This window comes from Lactuca sativa, chromosome 1 (assembly GCF_002870075.4).
Source record: "Lactuca sativa cultivar Salinas chromosome 1, Lsat_Salinas_v11, whole genome shotgun sequence".
NCBI lineage: Eukaryota > Viridiplantae > Streptophyta > Magnoliopsida > Asterales > Asteraceae > Lactuca > Lactuca sativa.
Genome location: NC_056623.2, coordinates 8,069,637 through 8,083,430, shown reverse-complemented (window position 1 = coordinate 8,083,430; position 13,794 = coordinate 8,069,637). Strand labels below are relative to the sequence as shown.

The following is a 13,794-nucleotide window of genomic DNA, read 5'->3' as shown; positions in this document are numbered from 1 at the left end:
ATTATAAAATAAACACACAAAGGCAGTGGACCTATCAATTGTGGTATAGCTAAATAAGTAGGGTATCGAACACAGGGAACGGTAAATTAAAACTAAAAACTAATTCTATCTAAATTAATTTATAAGTAGGGGTTTTCTCTAGTTTTGCAAGACTAGAAAACTTACTAACTATCACTAAAAGCTAGAAAAGCAAAGAATTAACTAGATTCAATAATGGGAAGGAGCTTCTGTTTAGTTCAACTCAATTGATCCTATGGTTGATTTTATGGTAATAGTGCAATGGATTAATTCTTTTATTGGCTACCGACTCTAATGATTAGCTTCGCGTTCGCTATACTAACCCTTAGTGAAATAACTAACTCAAACAGTGATCACTTGTCTAATTTAATTAAATTCACTAGATTAATTATTCGGGTTAATTTAGACTTGCAATAATTAACTAACTTGGTCCTTTAGTTAATTTCTTGTTGATGGTCATCACACAAGCTCACACATGAATTTACTTAATTTTCTTATTAATTATAGTTTCATGTTCATTAATCCTAGACATATGATGAGTGGTCACGTAAACATATGAGGTTGATAATCAAAAGATGTTCATACTATTTAATTACTTTCCTATTAACAGAAAATTAATTATCATTCACACACAAGGTTCTTCAACAAGCTAAAAATAACAAAAAAATCACCAATATTGAATTAATCCTACCAATAATCAAACCATAGTCTCAATTGTGTATCCCCAAACAGAAGTTTAAGAGTTTTAGCTCATGTTTGAGGTAAATAACAGCAAACAAACAGATTCTAATTGTCTAGCCATAATGGAAAACAAAAGATTAAGTAGAATGATGAAAATTTGCCTCAAATCTCCTTCGAAATTGGATTCTAGGTTGTATCTTCGTTCTCCAAGGTTCTTCTGGCTCTTCAATCGCAGCTAATCTCTCCAGAAGGGTTCCCGAATTCCCCCCCTCCCCTTTTCGATCCGAGGAGTTATCTTTATATATGCGAAACGACTCGTCGAGTTAGGTGCTGACTCGCCGAGTCCATCTCTCAATCCCCGTATGCAATAAGTCTCTGGGTCTCCGAGTATTTATCTTCTCGAATATTCGCTCGGACTCGCCGAGTAGTCGACCCTACTCGACAAGTAGGTGTTGTTTTTGGTGTTTTTCTTCTTTATTCAATTCCCGAGCTCTCAACCGCTTCTCCTGCTTCCTTTTTCTTCCGAGCTTCACTTTTGGACTGAAAATATAATTCAAACACTTTTAAGTACCTTTTGTCCATGAAATACAATAAATTAGCTAATAAATAATAAAAATCTATACTTATTATAATGCTAAATATGCAAATATCAAAATACCCAACACTTGACTTTTGCTTGCCCCCAAGCAAAACTGAATTTTAGCACATTAGAATCACATATGACAACTCCAATCTAACCCAACCATTATGCCAAGACCGCAACGCATACATTTGTGTCTAAAAATTTTCCTAAATACCCCCCATATTCCAAATACTCACAATCCTCATAAACATTCGCCCACTTATCCCGAACAATATTCATTTTATGCATTCCTTCGAATCCATCCACAGAAAACCTCCTATCCTCAAGGTATGTTTAGTTAAGCAACCCAAGTATACATAATCTAGAATTACAATTTATGATACCACTATGGAGCTCTTTTGAATTCTTCACTTCTTTGGCATTTGATCTTTGATTGCTTTGAATTCATCACCTTCTTTGATTTAATTTTTGGTATCTTCAACTTTTTGAATTTCTTGGAATTTTGATCTTTTGATCTTCACTTTAATTGCTACAAAATTCCTCAAACTTTTCTTGCAATTCTCTCTCTCTTTTTTTTAAACATGTACCTCATTTTTGTTCACTCAAAACCCTACATGCTTAAGTAGGGGCGCTCAACCTCAACCTTTATTGGCTAACGATAATAATTTTCCTGGATACATTTCTGGTACACGATGCTAAACATATTGCATCCTTCGGGCTGAGCGAGGTCGTGTTTTTGTCCCATGATTTTACTGGAATAAGGAAGCCACAAATGCACTAGAACGTATATAGGCTCAACTAAACATTTGGGTCTTCATGCAATCATCAACATAACTCTAATATGAATCCTAATTACTTTTTACCAAAATTTCCTAAATTAATCCCTAAGTAATTTTCTTGGTATGCAAATTTTAAAAATTAACCTATATTTTAAGACTCTATATTTACTAAGATGACATTAACCCCCTACCCCACACTTAATTGATGCAATGTCCTCATTGTATATTATGCATGATAAAGAACAAAATAAAAAGGGAATTGGAAGAAACTCCCCTGGGGTAGCAGTTGCTAGGTCGACATCTTCATTCTTCAACTCCTTCTTCAATTGATTTTAGACATGGAAAAAGCTCATCCACGTCTTGGGCATCAAATCACATGTGGGCAGCTCCAAATAAGCAGGAAAAATAGAGTAAAGTCTTCAAGAATCGATATGGAAGAACAAATGGTCAAGTGGTATATTCAACAGCATCGAATCAGCAGCCTTTTGGTATAAAAATGAGTGACTCGTTGAGTCATATAAGCAACTCGTCGAGTATAGTCGCGGACAGCTTCGAAATTGCGAAAATACAAGGCGACTCGTTGAGTCAGTTAAATGCACTCAGCGAGTAGACCGCTGGGTGGAAAACATTTACATTCCGCATTTGTTCCAGCTTTTGACAAATCTTCAAAACTTCTAGACTCATTCACTCATGTCCCTAAGGACCGGACTCAACACCTTAACTCTAACTCCGCCCTTTCTTGACTCTTTTCCACTCTTTATTTTTCTTTCTCTCTCAATATCTAGACCCTTTTATGCAAGCATTCCTAATCCAAAATCTGAAAGTAACCAAGGCAAATTAGACATCAAGCATAAAAATAAAAGTCTAAAAATTCAAACACACCAAACAAAACAAAATAAATTAAAAATTGTTCAACAAAGCATAAATAAAAGAAAAGTAATCCTCCTCCTCATCATCATGATCATGCGTAGATCCACTTCCACTAGCTCCACTCCTCCTTGCATTAATCACCTCATCCTAAGATGGAATGTATGGGAAATTACCCCCATCGATATGCGGAATATGGAAATGGTCAAAAAGTCGGATATGTGATTCATTGCTAAAGTTGATACCCCGCGCCATTTGATCTTGCAACCGCCTCATCTCAACATTATACCAATCCATTGGTACTTCATCATTATCTACCGGAATCACCGGCAGTTCCTCCTCCACGTCTCGCTCTCGCCTCGACCGAACCCTCCTTCCCGGCACCTCGGGACCAACCACCGGATCATCATGCGGAATAGCATAATGACCACCCCCATAATCCTTAATAATCTTGGCCCTCCGGAAAAGAATGAGATTAAATGGAGGGGTAGGAATCACCGTCATCAAATTCCATGCACCACGGGTCATCAACCCAAATGAGTTGGCTAGCCGGGTGACGAACATGCCACCATTAATTTTGGAGGTTTTGCGATCCTTGACCGCACCCTCCGACAAATAAGAAGCCAAACACCACGGAATATTGAAAAAGGTGTCTGGTGTGATAATGCTCCAAAGGTAAAAGACGTCAAGGTTGGAAACCTTGTCGTCGTCCTTCCGTTGGTTGATGGTGGTGGAGATAAGACGGTGAATGAGACGGTGCGTGGGTGACCTAATACTTCCTTCTTGGGCCGACTTCGGAATGTATAACTTGTTAGCGATTGTATTCCACCAACCCGTACTCGTAACACCATCGGGGAACACCTTATGAGAGTGTTCCAAAAAGGCACGAAAAATAGCAGTCGAGACCAATGGCCGGTCGTAAATCCCCAACCGATAGGCAAGATCAATAACGGAGCACTAATGGAACTCGCCCCCAAGGCAAAAACTGAAGCTCGTCGGGTGGTAGCAATCGTCTCCTCCACGGAAAGACACCGTGGAGAAAAACTCCCAACAAAGTTCCCGGTACACCGGTTCTTGAATTCTAAAGACCCGGCTACATCCATCTCAAATCATTGTCTCCCCCTCGTATGTAAATTCCTTCAAAAGATAAGGGGCCAACTCCTCTTCATACCGAACATTTTGCAACCAATCCCAATCAACCCTGTTAGGCACATAAATTTCCTTCTTTCTGACCTCAGCCAACTTCTTCTTCCATCTTGACATTGTTGAAGCCGATTCAATTCGAGGAAAATTTAACCAAAGAAAATCTCCTTGGTGTCCACTTGAGCTTTGACCTCTGTGAAACATTGTCCCTGCAAAACAAAGAACACACAACCCAGAAAACATAGAAAATCATTAAAACATATCTCATCTGGGTCCCCCGACTGGACTCGTCGAGTCCATGAACGACTCAACGAGTCGCATGAACTGCGCGAGTCAGTTGACGGGTCGGTCAAAATTTGACCATAAAACCTGGAATTTTTCTCAAGGGTTTTGTCCATGGATGTTTCTACGATGTATTACAGGAAAGATAACCATCCAAAACAATATAATTAAGACTAAATCAAAACCCTAAAAATTCACTAAACTTCAAAATCGGGTATTCTATGAAATTGACACCCTAGATCATCCCAAAACCATGACTTTAACAGAATTAAGGAAGAAATTAAGTACCTTTGGTGATAAAAATCGAAAATCTTGAAGGATGAATGTAGACTTTGATGAATGCTTGAGAGAGAGCACAAATTGTATATATATAAGCTATGAAATGGTCATTTTTCATCACTATATATAACAGAAGGGTAAAATGATCATTTTTCATCACTCAGCACATTCAGTCAGATGTATAATCAAACAACAGGATTTCTTACTCAGTCGGGATTTCTTACCCAGATAGACATTTTCCAGTCAGTACTTTTTCAATCAACAATTATCAAAAAGGGTCTTAGTTTTGTAAAGATCAGTGAGTATGTTTGGGGTTGACTTTTCAAGGAAAATGAATTGTGTTCAATCAATTCCAAAGTCATACGCCAAAATCGTTTTCAATGTGTAAATAATATTTTTAAATCAAGGCTCACAAGAACCAACAAAACACAAAATCATATATTCATATAAGAAACATTTTAACAAACGAAACATGCGACGTATATGCAATAACTACATTCAACTCGTAGACAGTCTGAAAATCAAATATCTCAATGATAGCAAAAATCCGAGCTAGCTTATAATGTAATTTAGTCAAGTAGTTAATCTAAAGAGTAATATTTAAACTATGGTTATAAAACATATAAACTTATGTTATTCATTAAAAAAATTTAGAGCATAAATGTTATAATTTTCAATAAGGAAGAATCTACGATTCCCTGTTGTGGACAGGGAGACGTTTTTATTCGCTAGTAGATACAGAAACATGAATGTTAATTGAAAAAGTTATTCAAGGATAGAGATGTAGATGAGAAATGAGAAATGAGAAATGAGAAATGGATAATTGGTGCTTCACGGCCCCATTGTCATCATTATTACACAAACCCTACAATGTTTATAATATAGTAATAATTACATTCTAAATAAAAATTATAATAACAAATAATATCAATAATAATAACCATAATATAAAGCGACATATTACATACATTTCTCAAAATATTTAAAAGGCTTTCTTTATTAATTGTGGTTGTATTTACATCGTCGATTGGTAAATAACCTATCATAATCATAAATATATTTAAAATAGAAAAAGAATAAATTATTTTTCGTTCTAACTAAATAACAACAGATTTTAGTGTGTAATGTTTTTCTATAATCATATCAATTACATTGTATGTGATTGTTAAATCTATTAATTGAGATATATCAAAAATATATTTTTTTTTGCCTTATCTATCTGTATTTTTTACACATAAATATGACAGTTTTTCATAATTCAAAAAAAAGATATAATATTAGTGAAATGGAATTTATCTACCTGTGGCATTGAGTGAGAAAGAGAGTAACCAAAGCAACCCTTCTGGCTATACAACTTTTCAAACAACCACATGAAAACCAACATTTAAATATTTTTCTTATTTACAGCACAAGATTCCCAAAGATAAATAAAAATAAAAATTAAATTAAAAAAGCTTTTAAATTTGCTGTTGCCAATTTTTTAATTTGTTTTTTATCGATTTTTTGGGTGTGAGATCGACAGGCAGATCCCCACCAAAATAAATTATTAAATTCAATTTAAAAAATAAAGTATTAAATTCAACTTACATAAAACCCTCAAGAATTCACATTTATTTGTTTGATTGATGTAGTTTATAATTGTTTAACCTCCTCAGAAAAATCTACATCGATCAATGGAAGGACTTCCGGCTTCAATAGGAAACTCCGGCGACGACGGTGTGTTAGCTCAGTCACAGCAACAACCATCTAAACCTCTGGTAAATGGCGGTGGCGGTGGCGGTGGCGGTGGAACAGATGAACTGGGTGACGATGGTGGGGCAATTGGCGGTGGATTCACTGAAGATGGCGACCGGAATTCCGGTGGTAACCGGTGGCCGAAGCAAGAAACATTGGCTCTGATTAATATCCGGTCAGAAATGGACGCAGCTTTTCGTGATTCAAATCTCAAAGGCCCATTGTGGGATGATGTTTCCAGGTGATTTAAACTTGAATTCAATAACAAAAATCCTGAGTTTTCCTATTTCAAATTCCAGCTAATTTTCCGGCGAGATCTATGAATCAATTTTTCAATGAATTGACCAAAAAAAGGTCAACCTTTTATGAAAGAGTCGATAGGAATCTTAAAAAATTCAGAATTCCTGCAAGAATTTTGATGAGAATTATTCATCACATGTGAAAACGTTAATCCCAAATCAAAATTTGTCGAAATCTGCTTCAATCTGTCATATTACTTCTTCAAACTAAGTATGGATCCAAACACTCACCGACGAAATATAATTTTCCTATTTATTTTTCGAATATTTTTGTTCTTGTTTTACTTAATTTAACGTTAATTTTCACGTTCATTTTGTTAATAAATTTGCAAAAAAAATGTATGATGACAGAAAACTATCAGAGCTCGGATTCCATCGGAGCGCCAAGAAATGCAGAGAGAAATTTGAGAACGTATACAAGTATCACCGGCGAACCAAAGAAGGCCGGACTTCGAAACCCGACAAAATCTATCGTTTTTCCGATCAATTACAAGCTCTGGAACAGAACCCGAGAAGTGCATTTCCTCCGCAACCTTTTCCCGCCGTGAAACCACCGCCAGTCATGGTAAATATGTCGAACAATGTTACTGTTCCATCCCCCTTTATTACTGTCACGGGCGCCGATCAGAACAATGTGAGTCCGATTTCAGTTGCAGCCCCAGCGGCGGTGATGGCAGTGATGCCACCACAGCCGGTGATGAATCAAAAAAGGACTTTCCCGTTCTCGCAACCGAACATGTCGGGATCGACAAATTCAGCCACTTCGTCGGATACTTTTTCCGACGACGAACCACCACAGAAAAAGAGAAAATGGCAGGATTTCTTCGGGAAATTGATGAAGGAAGTAATAGAGAAACAAGAGGAACTACAAAAGAGGTTTCTTGACACAATCGAGAGACGGGAGAGAGATCGAGTGGCGAGGGAGGAGGCATGGCGAGCTCAAGAAATTGCGAAGATGAACCAAGAGCACGATCGGTTAGTCAAGGAGAGATCCATCGCCGCTGCAAAAGACGCCGCCGTCATAACATTTTTGCAGAAGATGACCGGGAAAAACCCTGACACGGTGGACGAAACAAGAAAAAGGCTAGCAGGTATTGTCGTACATACTCTATAGTTATCGTAACTGTTCAAAAGTTATTTTAGCATGAAATCATGGATTAATTAGTTGATTTTATAAATCTCACGGTTTTTTTGTAGATTTTTTAGCTCCGCCGATCCCATTAGCCTCAACCCTCCCGGTCATACAGCAACAACAGATCCACCAAACACCACCACCGCCTCCTCCTCCACGTCATGAAATTCTGCAGGTGGCGGTGCCGCCGTCACCCATGGTGAAGAATCTTGATGGTGATGTGAGTGGAGGAGATAATATGCTATTGCCAAGTCCATCACGGTGGCCGAAAGCGGAGATAAACGCGTTGATAACACTTCGAACGCAACTCGACATGAATTATCAAGAAAACACGGCAAAGGGTCCGTTGTGGGAGGAGATATCGGCGGCGATGAGGAAGCTCGGGTACAACCGGAATGCCAAACGGTGCAAAGAGAAATGGGAGAACATCAACAAATACTACAAGAAAATGAAGGATGGTAACAAGAAGAGGCCGGAGGATTCGAAAACATGCCCGTATTTCCATCAGCTCGATGCAATTTACAGGGAGAAAGCGACTGCGATCGTAGCACGACCAGAGCAGCAATGGCCGCCTGCGACGATGGTGCAAGAAAAAACACCGCCGCCACCGCCGCCGCAGCAGCAGCAGCAACAACAATCTACTAATGGTGTTTACGTGGAGAAAAGGGATGATTATCCGGGTTTCACTGGAAAACCCGAAACCCAAACCGCTCCGGTTGTAGCTTGGCCACAACAACAATGGCGGGTTCCGGCGGCGCTTCAAGAAACACAACAGCAACCACAACCACAGTCTGCGGCGGACATGGAGGATCAAGGTAGTGAGAATACCGATGATTACGACGACGATGATGATGAGGATGAAGACAAGGAAGAAGAAGGTGGTGGGTACGAGATTGTTGCCAGCAAGATATCTTCAGTGGCTACTGTCTAGAGAGAGAAAAAACGAGGAGACAGAGAAAGTTGTCATCTTTTTCATTGGAAGGTAGAGCAATGAAAGAAATTAATGGGGTGATGGATATGCGGGTCATGGATAAACAGGTCGGGTTGTAATTTGGCTGGTGAAAATTTGAATGAGGTCCGGTGATGTCTTGGGAAGAGGGCAACCGTATTTTTTTATAGCTAAAATACATAAAGGTGTTTTCTGTATTTTTACATTTTTTAATTGTATAATACGAATAAAAGTATTTATCAATTATGTTATTCTTTATTTGAATCTTAATTATATTATATTTGTTTACAGTTATTAAAATTATGTAACATCAAAATATCCATAATTGTTGAAATATTAACCCTTTTCGTCATATAGTTATTATTATTTTTTTTATGTTTGTTTCAAAATTGATAATTTATTCTTGGGCTTATGGTTAAAGGTGATGGGAATAGAAGCCTGAACCCTCCTTCTCAATCCTCCGATATGTTCATTCCAATCAGGATTCAGGGGTGGATTTGTAACAAAACGTTAAGGAAGGAGGCATATATGATTTTAAGGGTATTAATCCGGAAAAATTACACTATTTCAAAAAAATTCTTAAACTTTTTACACTATGTCGAAAAAATTTAGGGGTGGCACTTGCTAACCTTGCAACCATTTGCCCTTCATCCCAAGAAGGTGATGAGAATGGTGATCCTTCTAAAGCCATCACCCTCCCAATCGTCTTTCTTTCTCTCTTTGCATCCAACTTAATTAGATTGTAGAACCACACCAAACGCCTTTTTCAGGTACCGGAAAAATAAGGATGGTTTTCTGATCGATACTGAAGTGCGATGGCACTACTTGTTACGTAGTCCAACCTGTTTTCACTCCCACCATTCTAAGAGAAAACTATAGATATTGTTCTTAATATACGTTTTGTTTTATAAAATAATATATGGCATGGTTTTTAATTTTGTGTTTCCTTCTTCAATAATATAATAATTAGTAAATAATAATATGTCGACGGACACCTCATCTTCCACCATTTTAAGACTTTTTATGATTTATTACTAGGGTGATTCTAAATATAATCTCATATAGTCGATTCTTATATCCTTATTTATATCAATATAATATTTTATACATGTAATGTGAGCTATAATATGATATATGAAATATGATTATGCAAATTAAAGATAAAACCTATACTTTTTTTTTATAAAAACCATTAGGGAAAATGGTTATAATCGGACCATATAGCTATGTATAACCACTTAAAATAGTATTTGAGTAACTTTTTTGTTATTATCTATTGACTGCTTAATATTAAAACATAGATTTATTGGTTATAATATTGCATGTAATATCTTTAATTGTATTTTATATTTATATCTTTGTTATTTTTTGATTGATTAATCTAATATACTAAGTATATAATATAAAAATTAATATTTGTATAGAAAATTTTATTTTAGACGTTTTCTTTTAAGTGGTGAAAATGACATAAATTTTAAATAGTATTAAACTATATCGATCATTATATTACTTTTAAGTTTTTTATATTTATAACTACATGAAAAAAAAATGATAATTTATAAAACATTTCTAGGACATTATACATGTTTAATTATTAGAAAAAAAAACTATTAATAAAACTTATGCAATAGAGAAAATTTTCAAAGATAACTTTTTTTTATCGATGTGCCAAAATAAATAAGTTTTGAAGATGTTAACCATTGCGTATACTATGATGTTATTCTGGTCGGAACCAGACCGAACCAACCCGAACCCGAATAACTTGAAAACCGAATAAGGGTAACTGTATGAACCAAAAACCGAACTGATTAATCAATATGAGTTCGGTTCGGGTATTAATCGGTCCGGTTGAGTTAATACCCAAATAACCCAAATAACATGTACAAGATGATCAAGAATCTAATATAACCGAAAAAAACGAATAAACCGTATTACGATTTATAACCCGAATAACAGAATAACAATGTACTTTTACACATCAACGTAAAACATTCGAAGACCAGCATAACACAATAACACAATGCAATAATAGTATTTACATAACAGATTAACATAATGAGAATTAATTTTTTAATTGAGTTTCTTCAGTTGGAGCCTAATTTTTCATAACTAAACAAAGTAGGAATTCATGAATCTTTAGAGACAATAGGAAGGGTCAACTTTTGAAAATATGAAACAAGAGGAAGGTTTGACATAAATGATTTCAAGTTTGGAAATAGTTTAGAAGATTTTTTGATTTTGAAATGACGAGAACGAGTGTAGGGGTTTTTTTCTATTATGAACGACGAGGACAAAAGCATGAATCGTGATTTTGATTTCTATCAACAGGAGAAAGGGGACGATAAATGCTTATTCAGGTCGGGTATTAGAACTGAATAAGCTCTTATTTGGGTAACCCGAACCGAATAACCCGATAACCGAATAAGCATAATATAGATAACTAAAACTCAAATCAAATTGTTTATTCGGGCCTAAGTTGGTTCGGTTCGGTTCGGTTCAGGTTTCCGGACCAATTTCCCATCCCTAGTGTATACCCTTAAATCTATCTTCCTCACTCTTTGTCTAAAACCCTTGTCCAACCCCTTTGAGAAGGGGTTTCCTTTTAATGAGAAAGAGAGACCATATAGAAAAAAATAATAATAAATAAATAAATAAATAAATCTGAGAAGGAAATCGATCGATGGTTGTGTGGTCGCGAGAAACATGAACAAAGTTATATTCATTATATTCTTGGTAAACCAAATCAAAATGATATTATATCTGCCCTCTAAAGATCGTCATTACTACCCTGCCTCTATCTTCTTTGTGTCATTTGTCAGTAAACCCAACAAATATTAATGTCCTATTTGTCTTTCCTGAACTCCACATCATGTTGCATTTTCTTTTATTATGATAGCAAACAAACCCTATTTTCCTTTTCTCATCAATCTATGTCATTAGACTTGTTAGCTAAGTTGGTTTAAATGGGACCAACTTATGGTAGATGATGTTACAACTTGATTTATTTAAAAAGTTCAAAACACCAAATTGATTTAATAAAATCATTTTTTTATTAGTTAGGTTAGATACAATTGTGATCAATCTCTGTTTTTGTTCGAAGATCATATATTTTTGTTTAGTGGCAAATGTATACATGTTTGGAAATGTTGTGAATTGCATGGGGTTGGAAGTAAGGTGTTGTAAGAAGAATATATGACAAGTGTAAGAGGGGGAAAAGGAATTGCACTTGTGGGGTGTTTGGTTGGTTGTCGCATATGATATCGACTGTGATATAAAATGGGAATAAAACTAACAAAAATGATTCATATAAATACATCTAACATGTGGACTCTCGTTGAATTTTACAACATTTCTCACCAAAAATCTTAGCAATTGAAATAATAGAAATTGAATGGGATTACGGGGATTCTCACCTGAATAATGCAAAACGGGATCCTAGTCGGGGATTATCGTCGGATTCACTAAGAGAAGCATACAAGAGAGACTTTATAGGGTGAGACAGATGGGAGATAGCTTGTTTCACTTCCATAATGGCATACTTTATTTTTGGTTATTTTTTGATTGATTAATGAATTACTTAATTACCTAATAATCTTGATCAACGGACGAGAATATGTTATACATTCACACAACAATTTGCTGGTAGATAAACATACAAGGTCAGTACCATTGACTAAATTGTCGATGAATGAGTAAACACGAAAGTTTAGAAAAGTCGAGGGAGTGAAAGTGATATTTTATAAAGTTCAAAGACGAAGGGGTTAACATGATATTTTATAAAATTATGAGGTAGTAACTATAGAAAAATCATATTATATATTACGGGGTTAAACACGAAACTTTAAAAAATAAAGGGATGAAAGTGACATTTTATGAAGTTTAAAGTTAAAGGGGGTCAAAGTGATATTTTATAAAGTAGAAGGGTGGGAAATATGATTGTTCAAACTTTAGGGGAGGAAGGAGTGAAAATGATATTTTACAAAATAGAAAAATGAAAAATATCATTATAAAAAAAGTATTTAAAAAAGTATTGTAACGTCTGTTCCATGTATCATTTGATTTTCTAAGTTATTTTAGGGTTTTAGACGGGCACTCGATGAGTTGGGGAGCTCCAACTCGTCGAGTAGAAATCATTTTTGAACGCGGGACTTAGGATCTACTCGACGAGTTGGAATGCCCAACTCGACAAGTAGACATTGTAAAGGAAAACTCTAATTTCCAGGGATTTGTACCATATTTAAAGAACTTATGGCTTATTTGTGGTCTCTCTCTCATCGTCCTTACAACCTAGAGAAACCCTAGTTCGAGCCTTATACATTCTTAAGTGTGTCAGAGAGTTTGGAGAGTGATTTTGGTGTGGTTGTGAAGGATTTTGAAGCTTGAAGAAGTTGGAGTAAAGAGAGAAGTAGTAGATCCGACATCTATATTGTTTTGGCAACCATCTTGAGGTATAAAGTTAATACTTGACCTTTATTTGCTTATATCTCATCTCATGAAAGTAAATGGTCACTTTTGGTGCATAAGGGTGTCATTTTCGGATTTGAACTTGTCATGAGGATATGGTTTTAGATCTGGACACCTCTAGGCCTCCATGGACATAAAGTTGCTCACTTTATCTAGTTTTAGCCCTCATCCATGCCCTAAACCTTGTATAAACCTTAGTTATGAGTGTTTTAGCCTCTTAAGGCCTTGCATGAATGTAAAGTTGGCAACTTTATGAGGTAACTACACCATAGGGGGTTGGATTTGTAGTTTGGAGCCTTGGATTCCACTGGAAAGGACTGAACATGAAAATGGTTGAAGGGACTCGACGAGTTACTTAGCCAACTCGACGAGTCAGGTAAGGTTTACCCGTTTTCGGGGTCCTGAGTGATCACGGTGAGCTGATTATGGATTTCAGTCTAGAGATTTCGTTGAAGAGTTTCCGGCCCTTGGACACCGAAGAACTCGACGAGCTACTCGGGTAACTCTCCGAATTGACTCGGAATTTCAGTTTTATGGACCTTGAAATAACTCGACGAGTTGCTTGATGCACTAGACAGGTTGGG

General features: G+C 36.1%; 1 protein-coding gene and 1 long non-coding RNA gene across 2 annotated transcripts; one reads left to right on the top strand and one right to left on the bottom strand.

Annotated features, from left to right (window-relative positions):
- Positions 1 to 694: 694 nt before the first annotated feature.
- Positions 695 to 6,066, bottom strand: LOC128132203 (uncharacterized). Its single transcript, XR_008230276.1, has 2 exons — positions 4,642 to 6,066; positions 695 to 4,280 (listed from the first exon to the last, which is right to left on the bottom strand). It is a non-coding gene; the product is annotated as an uncharacterized LOC128132203 (long non-coding RNA).
- A 150-nt stretch (positions 6,067 to 6,216) lies between these two features.
- On the top strand, positions 6,217 to 9,004 carry LOC111906505 (trihelix transcription factor DF1). Its single transcript, XM_023902269.3, has 3 exons — positions 6,217 to 6,607; positions 7,017 to 7,756; positions 7,863 to 9,004. The coding sequence occupies exons 1-3, from the start codon at positions 6,306 to 6,308 to the stop codon at positions 8,726 to 8,728; spliced, it is 1,908 nt and encodes a 635-aa protein (XP_023758037.1). The 5' UTR covers positions 6,217 to 6,305; the 3' UTR covers positions 8,729 to 9,004.
- The last annotated feature ends 4,790 nt before the right edge of the window (positions 9,005 to 13,794 follow it).

Bases quoted from the DNA above. Each gene is read 5' to 3' on its own strand.
- LOC111906505 (XM_023902269.3), top strand. From the start codon at position 6,306: ATGGAAGGACTTCCGGCTTCAATAGGAAACTCCGGCGACGACGGTGTG. The intron at 6,608-7,016 runs GTGATTTAAACT...GTATGATGACAG, and splicing joins TTGTGGGATGATGTTTCCAG to AAAACTATCAGAGCTCGGAT. The intron at 7,757-7,862 runs GTATTGTCGTAC...GTTTTTTTGTAG, and splicing joins AACAAGAAAAAGGCTAGCAG to ATTTTTTAGCTCCGCCGATC.